Here is a 23,812-nt window from a genome sequence, read left to right as displayed (position 1 = left end):
GCCTTGGCCACCCAGGAGATGGCCATGGACGGTCGGGCCACCGCCCCGGAGAGGGAGTAAATAGACTTTAAACAAGTCTCAACTTTCCTGTCCGTGGGATCCTTCAGCGAGGATATCGACGGTAATGGTAAGGTGGCGCCCCGAGTTAAACGGGTGACATGGGAATCCACCGCCGGTGGAGTTTCCCATTTTTTACAATGTGCCTCAGGGAAGGGGTAATTAGAAGCCAACCGCTTCTGAGGAAGGAATCTCTTACTGGGCGCCTGCCAAGCTACCGCCATATGATCCGTCAACTGATCCGACAGGGGAAACACCGCAGAAGCCACCTTAGTTTTTTTGAAACTAGGAAACTTCGACTTAGGAACCGGTGCCTCATCCTCTATAAGAAGAATAGCTCGCACCGCCCTAACTAGTGCTCGCACATTAATGGACGACTTGGTATCCATTTCCTGGACCGAGGCGTCCGAGTCAGTGTCATCAGGGACCTCCCCATCATCTGAGGAACCCTCTGAGTCCGATACCTGAGCAGCCCGTGTCATGAGTGGGCATTTTGAAATCCTAGAAGGCATGTCAGTCTGCAACATTGACTGAAAAGCCGAGGAAGCGGCCGCCAAATTTTGCACGGAGTTGGAGAGCACATCCACCCAGGGTGGAGGAGTCACCATAGGGGCCTGAAAAGGTACCACAGGCTGCTGCGGCACAGGGGAAGCCTGCATATACATAGGTAACCCTGCATAGGGACCCACCGACTGAGACCCAGGAGGACTCCGCAATAACTGCGGGACACCCGGGGAATGGGGGATGGTCGGCTGGGACAACGCCCTAGTAGGGAGAGCAGTCGGGACCGACAGACGGTCCGCAATAGACACCAGCACTTGAGAAAACATCGCCCACGGTGGTTCCTGCGCCAGAGAAGGTCTGGATGGGCCAGGAGCCACCTGGCATCGACTACACAGGCCATCCTGTGACAAATCCTCCCTATCTACTCCTGCAGAACAGCGTCCGCAGGAGGCCAACACCGGAGCCACTGAGCGCTCAACCTCCTCGTCTGACATGACAGAATATATTATATATCTGGCACCAGGGTAGAAGTAAAACGCACTCACCAGTGTGCTGAACAACAGCCCACAATATGGCACTGAGTAGCACACAACTGTATGTGACGGACCTCACAAATACGTGATCTATATAAGTGAGGTCAGTAGAAAAGCCCCTCCCACACACACCTGTAGGGCTTGTAGGAGAAGTAAAGGGATAGGTATAAGCTGACAGTAAGTAGAAAATAAGCACAGACGGCAGCACTAGCAATAGTCACATACCATGCAGGAAGATATACTCACTGCACCTTTCCACTACAATCAACCTGCCCAGATTCAGTGTCTGGGAGGGCTATAGTGCTGTGTACGCTGTCCTTAATCAGGGGAGAGGTACACAGGGGGACCGGTCCGCGTGCTCCCTGAGATCTGCGCTGCCACTGTGAGAAAATGGCCGCTGGAGACCTCAGAGGAGGAGTGGCCGAGTAGATGCAGCTCAGCGACGCCAGACTCCGTGCTGAAAGGCGCGTTGAGCTGAGGGGAGGAGCCGCTGACAGGGAAGGCTTCCTCCCCTGGCTAGCATATTAACCCCAGGGCTTGCCGGCATCCCGCTTGCCATATATCCCTGGTGGTCTAGGGGTCCCACGGGTTATACCTCCTCAGAGGGGGAGCCCGCCGCCACCGCTAGCGGCCCCCGGTCTGTCCCCTAGGACCGGGGGCAAAGGACTGCATCTGCAGGCAAAACCCGCGAGCCGCCGCTAATCGGCGACTCGCGGCTTACCTTGTCCCCGGCGACTCCGGCAGCAGTCCAGGGAGGGACCCAGAGTCCGGCTAGTACGGACTCTGGCCTCCCGCCGCGATCCCCAGTGCAGTACTGGCGTCGCGGCGCCAGCGGGGAAGGAGAGCGGCAGCGTGGGCGTCTGCATAGACAGCCCGTCGCTGCCACACTAGAGCCTCTGTTTCAAAAAAAAATCTAACAGGCTCTTTTTTTTTTTTTTAAATAGAAAGCTTTTGGGGGCTGCTCCTGCAGCCCCCCTGCGCAGGTGACCCGACTCCGGCCGGGCACCAACTCAAACTGAGGTGCTGTGGCCGGGGGCGGGGTATAGAGGAGGACGGACCCAAGTGCATCCTGGGAGCAGCTAAAGCTTTAACTGCGTGGTGCCATGGATCCAGATCCAGCTATACCCCCAAGGTCAACCCTGTGGACCCCCTATGGACCCTGAAGTAGAAAGATGGTCGCGATGGTCAAGACTATCGTGACCATCGGGCTTGCGACGAGACCCTTGTGGTAGGGTCTCGTCTGCCGCAAGCCCGGAGTGCTTTTGGCTCTATCAGAGCTGAGAGCACACCCACTGACATCACTCAGACGGTAGGCGTTCCCATGGGAACGCCTCCGTCTGGGCAGCCACGCCCCCGGCACGCCCACCAAAGGGGGCGTGCTGTCACTCACCATCGACAGCACGCCTCCTTTGGTGCGAGACCCATAACGACGGCTACCCTGTCGTTATTCGGATCTCGCGCATGCACATTTGGGTAACATCGACCCCCTTGCGAGCGTACAGCGCTCGCGAGCGGGTCTGAATGAGACCCACAGGGTGTACAGATTGGAGGGGGAGAAACCAGAGTGTGGAGGGATAGGGTGGCACAGGGTAGTATGGGGGGCATCACAGGGTGCAGGAGGAGGTACAGCAGGGTGGCACAGTGTGTACAGGATGCAGGGGAAGGCACCACAGGGTAGTGCGGGAGGCATCACAGGGTGCAGGAGGAGGTACAGCAGGGTGGCACAGTGTGTACAGGATGCAGGGGAAGGCACCACAGGGTAGTGCGGGAGGCATCACAGGGTGCAGGAGGAGGTACAGCAGGGTGGCACAGTGTGTACAGGATGCAGGGGAAGGTACCACAGGGTGGAGGCACAGGGTAGTGCGGGAGGCATCACAGGGTGCAGGAGGAGGTACAGTGTGTACAGGATGCAGGGGAAGGCACCACAGGGTAGTGCGGGAGGCATCACAGGGTGCAGGAGGAGGTACAGCAGGGTGGCACAGTGTGTACAGGATGCAGGGGAAGGCACCACAGGGTGGAGGCACAGGGTAGTGCGGGAGGCATCACAGGGTGCAGGAGGAGGTACAGCAGGGTGGCACAGTGTGTACAGGATGCAGGGGAAGGCACCTCAGGGTGGAGGCACAGGGTAGTGCGGGAGGCATCACAGGGTGCAGGAGGAGGTACAGCAGGGTGGCACAGTGTACAGGATGCAGGGGAAGGCACCACAGGGTAGGTACAGAAGGGTGGATGGGTAGTGATCACTCTAGCACCCTGCACCTGTCACACCCTGTGCAGTTCCTCTTTCTTGCCTGGGGTGTCACTCTCCGCTCTGGTGCTTCTAGCACACTCTGGTCAGTAGTTTGATGCATTTGCTGAATGTGCTAGAAGCACCAGAGCAGAGAGCGACACTACAGAAAGAGGAGCTCTACGGGTTGCTAGAATGAACACTAGAGGGGGCAATACCAGCTCCACATCCCCAATCATTATGCTGCTGTTCGTTCTCTAAGGGCGCCCTATCCACCATTGGTGCTGATCTCACCTTCTGAAATCGCCGAATCAGCCACTTATCCCAATGACTGAACATGTCCAACCACTTCAGTTCTCGCTGACGGGCAATTTCCAAAGAGACTGTGCTCTCACTACAGGAGACAAGGATAGAACAGAACAATCCCACATCAGGAACAAAATCTCAATCACCATCACACCCCTTGTGTCATATACAGTTCCTCAGTGTCACCATCACACCCCTTGTGTCAGATACAGTCCCTCAGTGTCACCATCACACCCCTTGTGTCAGATACAGTTCCTCAGTGTCACCATCACACCCCTTGTGTCAGATACAGTCCCTCAGTGTCACCATCACACCCCTTGTGTCATATACAGCCCCTCAGTGTCACCATCACACCCCTTGTGTCAGATACAGCCCCTCAGTGTCACCATCACACCCCTTGTGTCAGATACAGCCCCTCAGTGTCACCATCACACCCCTTGTGTCAGATACAGCCGCTCAATGTCACCATCACACCCCTTGTGTCAGATACAGTCCCTCAGTGTCACCATCACACCCCTTGTGTCAGATACAGACCCTCAGTGTCACCATCACACCCCCTGTGTCAGATACAACCCCTCAGTGTCACCATCACACCCCTTGTGTCAGATACAAACCCTCAGTGTCACCATCACACCCCTTGTGTCAGATACAGCCCCTCAGTGTCACCATCACACCCCTTGTGTCAGATACAGCCCCTCAGTGTCACCATCACACCCCTTGTGTCAGATACAGCCCCTCAGTGTCACCATCACACCCCTTGTGTCAGATACAGTCCCTCAGTGTCACCATCACACCCCTTGTGTCAGATACAGCCCCTCAGTGTCACCATCACACCCCTTGTGTCAGATACAGCCCCTCAGTGTCACCATCACACCCCTTGTGTCAGATACAGCCCCTCAGTGTCACCATCACACCCCTTGTGTCAGATACAGCCACTCAGTGTCACCATCACACCCCTTGTGTCAGATACAGCTCCTCAGTGTCACCATCACACCCCTTGTGTCAGATACAGCCCCTCAGTGTCACCATCACACCCCTTGTGTCCCTCAACATCACCATTACTCTCTGTGTTGGATACAGTCCCTCAACATCACCATTACTCTCTGTGTCGGATACAGTCCCTCAACATCACCATTACTCTCTGTGTCGGATACAGTCCCTCAACATCACCATTACTCTCTGTGTTGGATACAGTCCCTCAACATCACCATTACTCTCTTGGTGGTATTCAATTAGCTGCAAGGTTGACCCTGGGACTCGCTGAGAGCTGCGAGGTTCAGTCCATCTGCGGAGACTCGTACGCAGGGTAATCCTGCGTAATTGAATAGCTTTGGCGCAGCAATAAGTGATATTTGAACACCCCCGTCAGTGTCAGATGCAGTCCCTCAGCGTCATCATTACACTCTTAAGCTGCGTATCCACTAGCAGATACCGGCACAACAATACGATTACGACATTGTACCGTCGTTCACTGTAGGCCCATCAATCATCTCTGAACATGGGCGATCTGTCATTATCGGCAGATTGACCAGCATGTTCAATAGATTGATGTCGGAAATGACCTGCGGGAGCACGCATCGCTGGTCGTTTTCAAAATAATAAGAGCCCGATTTGAGCACGATTACGATGTCGTAATCGTGCAATCGCTCAGTAACATCGCGTAGTGGATACGCGGCTTTAGGGGATGATTCAATTGTTTTCGCTGGAGGCTCTGACTTATGGGCGCCCAACTCAGCAATTCAATTGTTGCCCCATTTGGTTACGATAGCTGCCTGCACTTCTGCTTGTACCCTCTTGAGTGGAGAGTAGAAATAAGCGATAAGTCCAAGGTTTGGGCGCCATAATCAGGAGTTTAGACGGGTTTAGCTGTTTTACGCGTCTAATCCCGGTCGAACAGGGCACATTAAAGAATTGCTACATAGGGTGTCCCAAAAATAATGAAATCGCCTTAGTCATATACACACTCCTACACAGAACACAATAACACCATATACAGACTCCTACACAGAACACAATAACACCATATACACACTCCTACACAGAACACAATAACACCATATACACACTCCTACACAGAACACAATAACACCATATACAGACTCCTACACAGAACACAATAACACCATATACAGACTCCTACACAGAACACAATAACACCATATACAGACTCCTACACAGAACACAATAACACCATATACACACTCCTACACAGAACACAATAACACCATATACACACTCCTACACAGAACACAATAACACCATATACATACTCCTACACAGAACACAATAACACCATATACACACTCCTACACAGAACACAATAACACCATATACACACTCCTACACAGAACACAATAACACCATATACAGACTCCTACACAGAACACAATAACACCATATACATACTCCTACACAGAACACAATAACACCATATACATACTCCTACACAGAACACAATAACACCATATACATACTCCTACACAGAACACAATAACACCATATACAGACTCCTACACAGAACACAATAACACCATATACAGACTCCTACACAGTACACACTACCACCATATACATACTCCTACACAGAACACAATAACACCATATACATACTCCTACACAGAACACAATAACACCATATACAGACTCCTACACAGAACACAATAACACCATATACACACTCCTACACAGAACACAATAACACCATATACAGACTCATACACAGAACACAATAACACCATATACATACTCCTACACAGAACACAATAACACCATATACATACTCCTACACAGAACACAATAACACCATATACATACTCCTACACAGAACACACTACCACCATATACATACTCCTACACAGAACACAATAACACCATATACAGACTCCTACACAGAACACAATAACACCATATACACACTCCTACACAGAACACAATAACACCATATACATACTCCTACACAGAACACAATAACACCATATACATACTCCTACACAGTACACACTACCACCATATACATACTCCTACACAGAACACAATAACACCATATACAGACTCCTACACAGAACACAATAACACCATATACATACTCCTACACAGAACACAATAACACCATATACATACTCCTACACAGAACACAATAACACCATATACACACTCATACACAGAACACAATAACACCATATACAGACTCCTACACAGTACACACTACCAACATATACATACTCCTACACAGAACACAATAACACCATATACAGACTCCTACACAGAACACAATAACACCATATACACACTCCTACACAGAACACAATAACACCATATACATACTCCTACACAGAACACAATAACACCATATACATACTCCTACACAGAACACAATAACACCATATACACACTCCTACACAGAACACAATAACACCATATACACACTCCTACACAGAACACAATAACACCATATACACACTCCTACACAGAACACAATAACACCATATACACACTCCTACACAGAACACAATAACACCATATACAGACTCCTACACAGAACACAATATACACCATATACACACTCCTACACAGAACACAATAACACCATATACAGACTCCTACACAGAACACACTACCACCATATACAGACTCCTACACAGAACACAATAACACCATATACAGACTCCTACACAGAACACAATAACACCATATACACACTCCTACACAGAACACAATAACACCATATACATACTCCTACACAGAACACAATAACACCATATACACACTCCTACACAGAACACAATAACACCATATACACACTCCTACACAGAACACAATAACACCATATACATACTCCTACACAGAACACAATAACACCATATACACACTCCTACACAGAACACAATAACACCATATACACACTCCTACATGCCTCTCATACACAGTACACACTACCACCGTATACATACTCCTACATGCCTCTCATACACAGAACACACTACCACCATATACATACTCCTACATGCCTCTCATACACAGTACACACTACCACCATATACATACTCCTACATGCCTCTCATACACAGTACACACTACCACCGTATACATACTCCTACATGTCTCTCATACACAGTACACACTACCACCATATACATACTCCTACATGCCTCTCATACACAGTACACACTACCACCATATACATACTCCTACATGCCTCTCATACACAGTACACACTACCACCATATACATACTCCTACATGCCTCTCATACACAGTACACACTACCACCGTATACATACTCCTACATGTCTCTCATACACAGTACACACTACCACCGTATACATACTCCTACATGCCTCTCATACACAGTACACACTACCACCATATACATACTCCTACATGTCTCTTATACACAGTACACACTACCACCATATACATACTCCTACATGCCTCTCATACACAGTACACACTACCACCATATACATACTCCTACATGCCTCTCATACACGGTACACACTACCACCATATACATACTCCTACATGCCTCTCATACACAGTACACACTACCACCATATACATACTCCTACATGCCTCTCATACACAGTACACACTACCACCATATACATACTCCTACATGCCTCTCATACACAGTACACACTACCACCGTATACATACTCCTACATGTCTCTCATACACAGTACACACTACCACCATATACATACTCCTACATGCCTCTCATACACAGTACACACTACCACCGTATACATACTCCTACATGTCTCTCATACACAGTACACACTACCACCATATACATACTCCTACATGTCTCTCATACACAGTACACACTACCACCATATACATACTCCTACATGCCTCTCATACACGGTACACACTACCACCATATACATACTCCTACATGTCTCTCATACACGGTACACACTACCACCATATACATACTCCTACATGTCTCTCATACACGGTACACACTACCACCATATACATACTCCTACATGTCTCTCATACACGGTACACACTACCACCATATACACACTCCTACATGCCTCTCATACACAGTACACACTACCACCATATACACACTCCTACATTTCTCTCATACACGGTACACACTACCACCATATACACACTCCTACATGCCTCTCATACACGGTACACACTACCACCATATACATACTCCTACATGCCTCTCATACACGGTACACACTACCACCATATACATACTCCTACATGCCTCTCATACACGGTACACACTACCACCATATACACACTCCTACATGCCTCTCATACACAGTACACACTACCACCATATACATACTCCTACATGCCTCTCATACACAGTACACACTACCACCATATACATACTCCTACATGCCTCTCATACACAGTACACACTACCACCATATACATACTCCTACATGCCTCTCATACACGGTACACACTACCACCATATACATACTCCTACATATCTCTCATACACAGTACACACTACCACCATATACATACTCCTACATGCCTCTCATACACAGTACACACTACCACCATATACATACTCCTACATGCCTCTCATACACAGTACACACTACCACCGTATACATACTCCTACATGCCTCTCATACACAGTACACACTACCACCATATACATACTCCTACATGTCTCTCATACACAGTACACACTACCACCATATACATACTCCTACATGTCTCTCATACACAGTACACACTACCACCGTATACATACTCCTACATGTCTCTCATACACAGAACACACTACCACCGTATACATACTCCTACATGCCTCTCATACACAGAACACACTACCACCATATACATACTCCTACATGCCTCTCATACACGGTACACACTACCACCATATACATACTCCTACATGTCTCTTATACACAGTACACACTACCACCGTATACATACTCCTACATGCCTCTCATACACAGTACACACTACCACCGTATACATACTCCTACATGCCTCTCATACACAGTACACACTACCACCATATACATACTCCTACATGCCTCTCATACACAGAACACACTACCACCATATACATACTCCTACATGCCTCTCATACACAGAACACACTACCACCGTATACATACTCCTACATGCCTCTCATACACAGTACACACTACCACCATATACATACTCCTACATGTCTCTCATACACAGTACACACTACCACCATATACATACTCCTACATGTCTCTCATACACAGTACACACTACCACCATATACATACTCCTACATGTCTCTCATACACAGTACACACTACCACCATATACATACTCCTACATGCCTCTCATACACGGTACACACTACCACCATATACATACTCCTACATGCCTCTCATACACGGTACACACTACCACCATATACATACTCCTACATGCCTCTCATACACGGTACACACTACCACCATATACATACTCCTACATGCCTCTCATACACAGTACACACTACCACCATATACATACTCCTACATGTCTCTCATACACAGAACACACTACCACCGTATACATACTCCTACATGTCTCTCATACACAGAACACACTACCACCGTATACATACTCCTACATGTCTCTCATACACAGAACACACTACCACCGTATACATACTCCTACATGTCTCTCATACACAGAACACACTACCAGCATATACATACTCCTACATGTCTCTCATACACAGTACACACTACCACCATATACATACTCCTACATGTCTCTCATACACAGAACACACTACCACCATATACATACTCCTACATGCCTCTCATACACAGTACACACTACCACCATATACATACTCCTACATGTCTCTCATACACAGAACACACTACCACCATATACATACTCCTACATGCCTCTCATACACGGTACACACTACCACCATATACATACTCCTACATGCCTCTCATACACGGTACACACTACCACCATATACATACTCCTACATGCCTCTCATACACCGTACACACTACCACCATATACATACTCCTACATGCCTCTCATACACAGTACACACTACCACCATATACATACTCCTACATGCCTCTCATACACAGAACACACTACCACCATATACATACTCCTACATGCCTCTCATACACCGTACACACTACCACCATATACATACTCCTACATGCCTCTCATACACAGTACACACTACCACCATATACATACTCCTACATGTCTCTCATACACAGTACACACTACCACCGTATACATACTCCTACATGCCTCTCATACACAGTACACACTACCACCGTATACATACTCCTACATGTCTCTCATACACAGTACACACTACCACCGTATACATACTCCTACATGCCTCTCATACACAGTACACACTACCACCGTATACATACTCCTACATGTCTCTCATACACAGAACACACTACCACCATATACATACTCCTACATGTCTCTCATACACAGTACACACTACCACCATATACATACTCCTACATGTCTCTCATACACAGTACACACTACCACCATATACATACTCCTACATGCCTCTCATACACAGTACACACTACCACCATATACATACTCCTACATGCCTCTCATACACAGTACACACTACCACCATATACATACTCCTACATGTCTCTCATACACAGTACACACTACCACCATATACATACTCCTACATGCCTCTCATACACCGTACACACTACCACCGTATACATACTCCTACATGCCTCTCATACACAGTACACACTACCACCATATACATACTCCTACATGCCTCTCATACACAGTACACACTACCACCATATACATACTCCTACATGTCTCTCATACACAGTACACACTACCACCATATACATACTCCTACATGCCTCTCATACACAGTACACACTACCACCGTATACATACTCCTACATGTCTCTCATACACAGTACACACTACCACCGTATACATACTCCTACATGCCTCTCATACACAGTACACACTACCACCATATACATACTCCTACATGCCTCTCATACACAGTACACACTACCACCATATACATACTCCTACATGCCTCTCATACACAGTACACACTACCACCATATACATACTCCTACATGCCTCTCATACACCGTACACACTACCACCATATACATACTCCTACATGTCTCTTATACACAGTACACACTACCAGCATATACATACTCCTACATGTCTCTCATACACAGAACACACTACCAGCATATACATACTCCTACATGTCTCTCATACACGGTACACACTACCACCATATACATACTCCTACATGTCTCTCATACACAGAACACACTACCAGCATATACATACTCCTACATGTCTCTCATACACAGTACACACTACCACCATATACATACTCCTACATGTCTCTCATACACGGTACACACTACCACCATATACATACTCCTACATGCCTCTCATACACAGAACACACTACCAGCATATACATACTCCTACATGCCTCTCATACACAGTACACACTACCACCGTATACATACTCCTACATGTCTCTCATACACAGTACACACTACCACCGTATACATACTCCTACATGTCTCTCATACACAGTACACACTACCACCGTATACATACTCCTACATGCCTCTCATACACAGTACACACTACCACCGTATACATACTCCTACATGCCTCTCATACACAGAACACACTACCACCATATACATACTCCTACATGTCTCTCATACACAGTACACACTACCACCGTATACATACTCCTACATGCCTCTCATACACGGTACACACTACCACCATATACATACTCCTACATGTCTCTCATACACAGTACACACTACCACCGTATACATACTCCTACATGTCTCTCATACACAGTACACACTACCACCATATACATACTCCTACATGCCTCTCATACACAGTACACACTACCACCGTATACATACTCCTACATGCCTCTCATACACAGTACACACTACCACCGTATACATACTCCTACATGTCTCTCATACACAGTACACACTACCACCGTATACATACTCCTACATGCCTCTCATACACAGTACACACTACCACCATATACATACTCCTACATGCCTCTCATACACGGTACACACTACCACCATATACATACTCCTACATGCCTCTCATACACAGTACACACTACCACCATATACATACTCCTACATGTCTCTCATACACAGTACACACTACCACCATATACATACTCCTACATGACTCTCATACACAGTACACACTACCACCGTATACATACTCCTACATGCCTCTCATACACGGTACACACTACCACCATATACACACTCCTACATGCCTCTCATACACAGTACACACTACCACCGTATACACACTCCTACATATCTCTCATACACGGTACACACTACCACCATATACATACTCCTACATGCCTCTCATACACAGTACACACTACCACCATATACATACTCCTACATATCTCTCATACACGGTACACACTACCACCATATACATACTCCTACATGCCTCTCATACACAGTACACACTACCACCATATACATACTCCTACATGTCTCTCATACACAGTACACACTACCACCATATACATACTCCTACATGTCTCTCATACACAGTACACACTACCACCGTATACATACTCCTACATGCCTCTCATACACGGTACACAATACCACCATATACATACTCCTACATGCCTCTCATACACAGTACACACTACCACCATATACATACTCCTACATGTCTCTCATACACAGTACACACTACCACCATATACATACTCCTACATGCCTCTCATACACAGTACACACTACCACCATATACATACTCCTACATGCCTCTCATACACGGTACACACTACCACCATATACATACTCCTACATGTCTCTCATACACAGAACACACTACCACCATATACATACTCCTACATGCCTCTCATACACAGTACACACTACCACCATATACATACTCCTACATGTCTCTCATACACAGTACACACTACCACCGTATACATACTCCTACATGTCTCTCATACACAGTACACACTACCACCATATACATACTCCTACATGTCTCTCATACACAGTACACACTACCACCATATACATACTCCTACATGTCTCTCATACACAGTACACACTACCACCGTATACATACTCCTACATGCCTCTCATACACAGTACACACTACCACCATATACATACTCCTACATGCCTCTCATACACAGTACACACTACCACCATATACATACTCCTACATGTCTCTCATACACAGTACACACTACCACCGTATACATACTCCTACATGCCTCTCATACACAGTACACACTACCACCATATACATACTCCTACATGCCTCTCATACACAGTACACACTACCACCGTATACATACTCCTACATGCCTCTCATACACAGTACACACTACCACCATATACATACTCCTACATGCCTCTCATACACAGTACACACTACCACCATATACATACTCCTACATGCCTCTCATACACAGTACACACTACCACCGTATACATACTCCTACATGTCTCTCATACACGGTACACACTACCACCATATACATACTCCTACATGCCTCTCATACACAGTACACACTACCACCATATACATACTCCTACATATCTCTCATACACAGTACACACTACCACCATATACATACTCCTACATGCCTCTCATACACAGTACACACTACCACCATATACATACTCCTACATGCCTCTCATACACAGTACACACTACCACCGTATACATACTCCTACATGTCTCTCATACACAGTACACACTACCACCATATACATACTCCTACATGTCTCTCATACACAGTACACACTACCACCATATACATACTCCTACATGTCTCTCATACACAGTACACACTACCACCGTATACATACTCCTACATGTCTCTCATACACAGTACACACTACCACCATATACATACTCCTACATGTCTCTCATACACAGTACACACTACCACCATATACATACTCCTACATGCCTCTCATACACAGTACACACTACCACCGTATACATACTCCTACATGTCTCTCATACACAGTACACACTACCACCATATACATACTCCTACATGTCTCTCATACACAGTACACACTACCACCATATACACACTCCTACATGCCTCTCATACACAGTACACACTACCACCATATACATACTCCTACATGTCTCTCATACACAGTACACACTACCACCGTATACATACTCCTACATGTCTCTCATACACAGTACACACTACCACCATATACATACTCCTACATGTCTCTCATACACAGTACACACTACCACCGTATACATACTCCTACATGTCTCTCATACACAGTACACACTACCACCGTATACATACTCCTACATGCCTCTCATACACAGTACACACTACCACCGTATACATACTCCTACATGTCTCTCATACACAGTACACACTACCACCATATACATACTCCTACATGCCTCTCATACACAGTACACACTACCACCATATACATACTCCTACATGCCTCTCATACACAGTACACACTACCACCATATACATACTCCTACATGTCTCTCATACACAGTACACACTACCACCATATACATACTCCTACATGTCTCTCATACACAGTACACACTACCACCATATACATACTCCTACATGTCTCTCATACACAGTACACACTACCACCGTATACATACTCCTACATGTCTCTCATACACAGTACACACTACCACCATATACATACTCCTACATGCCTCTCATACACAGTACACACTACCACCATATACATACTCCTACATGTCTCTCATACACAGTACACACTACCACCATATACATACTCCTACATGCCTCTCATACACAGTACACACTACCACCATATACATACTCCTACATGCCTCTCATACACAGTACACACTACCACCGTATACATACTCCTACATGCCTCTCATACACAGTACACACTACCACCGTATACATACTCCTACATGTCTCTCATACACAGTACACACTACCACCATATACATACTCCTACATGCCTCTCATACACAGTACACACTACCACCATATACATACTCCTACATGTCTCTCATACACAGTACACACTACCACCATATACATACTCCTACATGTCTCTCATACACAGTACACACTACCACCATATACATACTCCTACATGCCTCTCATACACGGTACACACTACCACCATATACATACTCCTACATGCCTCTCATACACAGTACACACTACCACCATATACATACTCCTACATGCCTCTCATACACAGTACACACTACCACCGTATACATACTCCTACATGCCTCTCATACACAGTACACACTACCACCATATACATACTCCTACATGCCTCTCATACACAGAACACACTACCACCATATACATACTCCTACATGCCTCTCATACACAGTACACACTACCACCGTATACATACTCCTACATGTCTCTCATACACAGTACACACTACCACCATATACATACTCCTACATGTCTCTCATACACAGTACACACTACCACCGTATACATACTCCTACATGCCTCTCATACACAGTACACACTACCACCATATACATACTCCTACATGTCTCTCATACACAGTACACACTACCACCATATACATACTCCTACATGTCTCTCATACACAGTACACACTACCACCGTATACATACTCCTACATGCCTCTCATACACAGTACACACTACCACCGTATACATACTCCTACATGTCTCTCATACACAGTACACACTACCACCGTATACATACTCCTACATATCTCTCATACACGGTACACACTACCACCGTATACATACTCCTACATATCTCTCATACACGGTACACACTACCACCGTATACATACTCCTACATGCCTCTCATACACAGTACACACTACCACCATATACATACTCCTACATGTCTCTCATACACAGTACACACTACCACCATATACATACTCCTACATGCCTCTCATACACGGTACACACTACCACCATATACATACTCCTACATGCCTCTCATACACAGTACACACTACCACCATATACATACTCCTACATGTCTCTCATACACAGTACACACTACCACCGTATACATACTCCTACATGCCTCTCATACACAGTACACACTACCACCATATACATACTCCTACATGCCTCTCATACACAGTACACACTACCACCATATACATACTCCTACATGCCTCTCATACACAGAACACACTACCACCATATACATACTCCTACATGTCTCTCATACACAGTACACACTACCACCATATACATACTCCTACATGTCTCTCATACACAGAACACACTACCACCATATACATACTCCTACATGTCTCTCATACACAGAACACACTACCACCATATACATACTCCTACATGCCTCTCATACACAGTACACACTACCACCGTATACATACTCCTACATGTCTCTCATACACAGTACACACTACCACCATATACATACTCCTACATGCCTCTCATACACAGTACACACTACCACCATATACATACTCCTACATGCCTCTCATACACAGTACACACTACCACCATATACATACTCCTACATGCCTCTCATACACAGTACACACTACCACCATATACATACTCCTACATGTCTCTCATACACAGAACACACTACCACCATATACATACTCCTACATGTCTCTCATACACGGTACACACTACCACCATATACATACTCCTACATGCCTCTCATACACAGAACACACTACCACCATATACATACTCCTACATGCCTCTCATACACAGTACACACTACCACCATATACATACTCCTACATGTCTCTCATACACAGTACACACTACCACCATATACATACTCCTACATGCCTCTCATACACGGTACACACTACCACCATATACATACTCCTACATGTCTCTCATACACGGTACACACTACCACCATATACATACTCCTACATGCCTCTCATACACAGTACACACTACCACCATATACATACTCCTACATGTCTCTCATACACAGTACACACTACCACCATATACATACTCCTACATGTCTCTCATACACGGTACACACTACCACCATATACATACTCCTACATGTCTCTCATACACGGTACACACTACCACCATATACATACTCCTACATGTCTCTCATACACAGTACACACTACCACCATATACATACTCCTACATGCCTCTCATACACGGTACACACTACCACCATATACATACTCCTACATGCCTCTCATACACAGTACACACTACCACCATATACATACTCCTACATGTCTCTCATACACAGTACACACTACCACCATATACATACTCCTACATGTCTCTCATACACAGTACACACTACCACCATATACATACTCCTACATGTCTCTCATACACAGTACACACTACCACCGTATACATACTCCTACATGTCTCTCATACACAGTACACACTACCACCGTATACATACTCCTACATGCCTCTCATACACAGTACACACTACCACCGTATACATACTCCTACATGCCTCTCATACACAGTACACACTACCACCGTATACATACTCCTACATGCCTCTCATACACAGTACACACTACCACCGTATACATACTCCTACATGTCTCTCATACACAGTACACACTACCACCATATACATACTCCTACATGCCTCTCATACACAGTACACACTACCACCATATACATACTCCTACATGCCTCTCATACACAGTACACACTACCACCATATACATACTCCTACATGTCTCTCATACACAGTACACACTACCACCATATACATACTCCTACATGCCTCTCATACACGGTACACACTACCACCATATACATACTCCTACATGCCTCTCATACACGGAACACACTACCACCATATACATACTCCTACATGCCTCTCATACACGGTACACACTACCACCATATACATACTCCTACATGCCTCTCATACACGGTACACACTACCACCATATACATACTCCTACATGTCTCTCATACACAGTACACACTACCACCATATACATACTCCTACATGTCTCTCATACACGGTACACACTACCACCATATACATACTCCTACATGCCTCTCATACACGGTACACACTACCACCATATACATACTCCTACATGTCTCTCATACACAGTACACACTACCACCATATACATACTCCTACATGTCTCTCATACACGGTACACACTACCACCATATACATACTCCTACATGTCTCTCATACACGGTACACACTACCACCATATACATACTCCTACATGCCTCTCATACACAGTACACACTACCACCATATACATACTCCTACATGTCTCTCATACACAGTACACACTACCACCATATACATACTCCTACATGCCTCTCATACACAGAACACACTACCACCATATACATACTCCTACATGCCTCTCATACACAGTACACACTACCACCATATACATACTCCTACATGCCTCTCATACACAGAACACACTACCACCATATACATACTCCTACATGTCTCTCATACACAGTACACACTACCACCATATACATACTCCTACATGCCTCTCATACACAGAACACAATAGCACATTGTAGATGGTCCCATATAGCCGCCACTGACCCGTTGCCACTGAACTGGTTTCCACCCAGGAATCCATACTTGTCAGTCTTCCTATAGGGAATGCCATTAATCTCAGAGTCTGAGCCAAGGGAGCTGGCGTCGTCCAGCATGGTGAGAGACTCCAGTGTCCCAGACATCAGGCTTACAGAGTCCAGATAGCTGAGTGTGTCTGGAGCCGGAGCCTTGGACCTGTAGCTGGACAAGGAGGCTGTTTCGTGGCTGAGAGAGGCCTCCTGCTCGCGAGGAGGCGGATGACCAGGGTACAGGATGGATCTGGGTGGAATAGGGAGCGGAGGTTTGGAGGAAATGTTCCTGTGAGGACTAAGAGATTCATGGGCACGAATTGGAGATAGTGACGACCCTCCGAGAGATGGCTGAGTGGATGGGTTAGATGTCTGAGATATAGAATTCAGCTCTCTCTGTGTGACATTATCCACGCTGGACATACCCGCATCCTGCGTCTGCTGGGTGAGGACACCTGGCTGGAGACCTGTAATGCTCTGCATAACAATTTCTGGGGGAAGGACTATACTGCTTTTCATGGCCCCTTCCGTTTGGCGAGTAGTAGCGCTCTGCGCGATTCCTTCTGGTGGGGGAGTTGTAATGCTCTGCGCGATTCCTTCTGGTGGAAGAGTGATACCTCTCTGTGCGATTCCCTCTCGTGGGAGATTTGTAACGCTCTGCGTGACTCCCACAGGCGAGAGAGATATAGCATTCTGCATTAAGCCTTCCGATGGGAGAGATGTATCATTTTCAGTGACTCTTTCCAGTGGGATAGAGTTTTGGCTCTGCTTGACCCCATCTGAAAGAGAGGAGTCGGTCACGAATACAGAGGCAGAGCTGTGTGTCGATAGCAGAGCATTTTGGGTAGAAGTGCTCTGTTGTGGTTCTGCAGTTGCTAAACTCTGGATCACACTGTCCTGTTTTGGCAACAGATGTGTGTGTGTGGTGGAGTCTTGTAGAGTTACCCCCTGCCGATGGGTTGCGGTATCTTCCAATGACGTGCCTCGATACTGCGTTACAGATTCCTGGGGTGATACTCTGTGGTTGTGCGTTACAGATTCCTGTGGTGACAGCCTGGAGGTATGTACCATGGCTTTCTGTAATAATATACTGTGGGAATGGGGTGATGTGTCACGCTCCGCTGCTACAGTATATGGTGGAGATACCCCCTGACTCAGTAATGGGGCATCTGCAGGTAAAGCCTCTTGGTTCTGAATTAGGGAGTTCTCTGCAGTTGACACTCCCATGCTCGCTATTGTGGTGCTCTGTGATGGAGGTGCCTCCCAGCTCAGTACTGAGGAGTACTCATATGGTGGCTCTCCCCGGCTGGGCACTGAGGTGCTCTGTAATGGTGGCTCTCCCTTTCTCTGTAGTAGGGTGTACTCTGGAGGTGGCCCCTTCCGGCTTGGTACTGAGGTGCTCTTGGATGGCGACTCCCCCCGTGTCAGTACTGAGGCGCTGTGTGACGGTGCCTCCCTTCGACTGGACACTGAGGTGCTTGGTGATGGTGCCTCCCCCTGGCTCGTTACTGGGGTATCCTCAGATGGTGGCACCCCTCGACTCGGTATTGAGGCGCTGTGTGATAATACCTCCCCCTGGCCCGGTACCGAGGCGCTGTGTGACAGTGCCTCCCAATGCCTTGGTACTGGTGTGTCCTCAGGCGGTGGTGCCCCCTGGCTCAGTACTGAGGCGCTGTGAGAAGGTGCCTCCCCACAACTCGGTACTGGGGTGTCTGAAAGAGGTGGTGCCCGCCAGATAGGTACTGAGGCGCTGTGTGACGGTGTTTCCCCTCGGCTCGGTACTGTGGTGCTGTGTGACGGTGCCTCCCAACGCCTCGGTACTGGGATGTCCTCAAAAGGTGGTGCCCGCCAGATGGGCACTGAGGCACTGTGTGATGATGCCTCCCTCCAGCTCGGTACTGGGGTGTCCACAGGCAGGGGTGTCCGCCAGATGGGCACTGAGGCGCTGAGTGACGGTGCCTCCCCCCAGCCCGTTACTGAGGCGCTGTTTGATGGTGCCTCCCCCCGGTTCGGTACTGAGGCGCTGTGTGACGGTGCCTCCTCCCAGCTGGGCACTGAGGTGCTCTCCCGGCTCTGCATGACTATGAGCACCCTCTGGGTGACCGTGCTCCGCTCGGGGGTCCCAGGTTTCCCATCACTGGCTCCTCTCCTCACAGGACTCAGAGGCCGGCGGTCTTCGGAGCCCCTGCGGGGAGGGGGCACGGGCCGGGGCCCTGGGGGGGAGGAGCAGGGACCGGGTGGCGGCTCCATGTCGGGGCGTTGGTGTTAGATACGGGCCGGCGGCTGAGGGGCGCACCGGCCCGGACTGACAGGGGAAAGAGCCGACCAATGAAGGCAAGGGTTGCTTAGCAAAGGAAAAGGGCGGGCTCTTAGTGTCAGCCAATCGCAGATCACAACGAAGTCACAGCGATGAGAAGAGATTTAACGAGACCACCGATTGGCCAATCCCAGGTGCAGCTGTCCAATCAGACGCGAGAAACGTACATTGCGCAAAAGGGAGGGGCCGGAATAGGGAACAGGAAGTATCGCGCTCCAAAGGGTGGAGCCTCAGCCAATCAGCGCTCGGAGCTCGACCGGCAGTGGCCAATCATCAAACGGCAAAGGAAAAGTATCTTTTCAATAACTTTATTTACAAATAGAACCATAAGCAAACAGACATAGCGGATATGACTGATTTATATGTAGGCGGACTGCTCACCCCAATCCTTCTCTGTGTGTCCCAAACTCACTGACTGCTGTACCCTCATACCTCTATGTACCCCCTATTCTCATTGTCTCCTGTACCCCAATATCTCACCTGTACCCCACACACCTCACTATCATCCCCCAATACTCCTCTCTGTGCCCCAAACTCACTGACTGCTGTACCCTCATACCTCTATGTACCCCCTATTCTCCTCATTGTCTCCTGTACCCCAATATCTAACCTGTACTCCACACACCTCACTATCACCCTCCAATACTCCTCTCTGTGCCCCAAACTCACTGACTGCTGTACCCTCATACCTCTATGTACCCCCTATTCTCCTCATTGTCTCCTGTACCCCAATATCTCACCTGTACCCCACACACCTCACTATCACCCTCCAATACTCCTCTCTGTGCCCCAAACTCACTGACTGCTGTACCCTCATACCTCTATGTACCCCCTATTCTCCTCATTGTCTCCTGTACCCCAATATCTCACCTGTACTCCACACACCTCACTATCATCCCCCAATACTCCTCTCTGTGCCCCAAACTCACTGACTGCTGTACCCTCATACCTCTATGTACCCCCTATTCTCCTCATTGTCTCCTGTACCCCAATATCTCACCTGTACTCCACACACCTCACTATCATCCCCCAATACTCCTCTCTGTGCCCCAAACTCACTGACTGCTGTACCCTCATACCTCTATGTACCCCCTATTCTCCTCATTGTCTCCTGTACCCCAATATCTAACCTGTACTCCACACACCTCACTATCATCCCCCAATACTCCTCTCTGTGCCCCAAACTCACTGACTGCTGTACCCTCATACCTCTATGTACCCCCTATTCTCCTCATTGTCTCCTGTACCCCAATATCTAACCTGTACCCCACACACCTCACTATCACCCTCCAATACTCCTCTCTGTGCCCCAAACTCACTGACTGCTGTACCCTCATACCTCTATGTACCCCCTATTCTCCTCATTGTCTCCTGTACCCCAATATCTCACCTGTACCCCACACACCTCACTATCACCCTCCAATACTCCTCTCTGTGCCCCAAACTCACTGACTGCTGTACCCTCATACCTCTATGTACCCCCTATTCTCCTCATTGTCTCCTGTACCCCAATATCTAACCTGTACTCCACACACCTCACTATCATCCCCCAATACTCCTCTCTGTGCCCCAAACTCACTGACTGCTGTACCCTCATACCTCTATGTACCCCCTATTCTCCTCATTGTCTCCTGTACCCCAATATCTAACCTGTACTCCACACACCTCACTATCACCCTCCAATACTCCTCTCTGTGCCCCAAACTCACTGACTGCTGTACCCTCATACCTCTATGTACCCCCTATTCTCCTCATTGTCTCCTGTACCCCAATATCTCACCTGTACCCCACACACCTCACTATCATCCCCCAATACTCCTCTCTGTGCCCCAAACTCACTGACTGCTGTACCCTCATACCTCTATGTACCCCCTATTCTCATTGTCTCCTGTACCCCAATATCTCACCTGTACCCCAAACACCTCACTATCATCCCCCAATACTCCTCTCTGTGCCCCAAACTCACTGACTGCTGTACCCTCATACCTCTATGTACCCCCTATTCTCATTGTCTCCTGTACCCCAATATCTCACCTGTACCCCACACACCTCACTATCATCCCCCAATACTCCTCTCTGTGCCCCAAACTCACTGACTGCTGTACCCTCATACCTCTATGTACCCCCTATTCTCATTGTCTCCTGTACCCCAATATCTAACCTGTACTCCACACACCTCACTATCATCCCCCAATACTCCTCTCTGTGCCCCAAACTCACT

General features: G+C 47.2%; 1 protein-coding gene across 1 annotated transcript in view; it reads right to left on the bottom strand.

Moving 5' to 3' along the window:
• TBC1D10B (TBC1 domain family member 10B) overlaps positions 1-21,678 on the bottom strand; it is a 72,919-nt gene extending 51,241 nt beyond the window's left edge. Inside the window, exons 1-2 of the mRNA XM_088460696.1 lie at positions 19,252-21,678; positions 3,613-3,712 (exon numbers count right to left, since the gene is read on the bottom strand). Coding sequence (XP_088316822.1) covers positions 3,613-3,712; positions 19,252-21,524 — 2,373 coding nt within the window. The 5' untranslated portion in view covers positions 21,525-21,678. The remainder of the gene's footprint in view (positions 1-3,612; positions 3,713-19,251) is intronic.
• Positions 21,679-23,812: the final 2,134 nt, after the last annotated feature.

Source organism: Taudactylus pleione, unplaced genomic scaffold (genome assembly GCF_031769625.1).
Source record: "Taudactylus pleione unplaced genomic scaffold, aTauple2 ptg000971l, whole genome shotgun sequence".
NCBI classification, from domain to species: Eukaryota; Metazoa; Chordata; class Amphibia; order Anura; family Myobatrachidae; genus Taudactylus; species Taudactylus pleione.
This window is presented reverse-complemented; position numbering and strand designations above follow the sequence as displayed.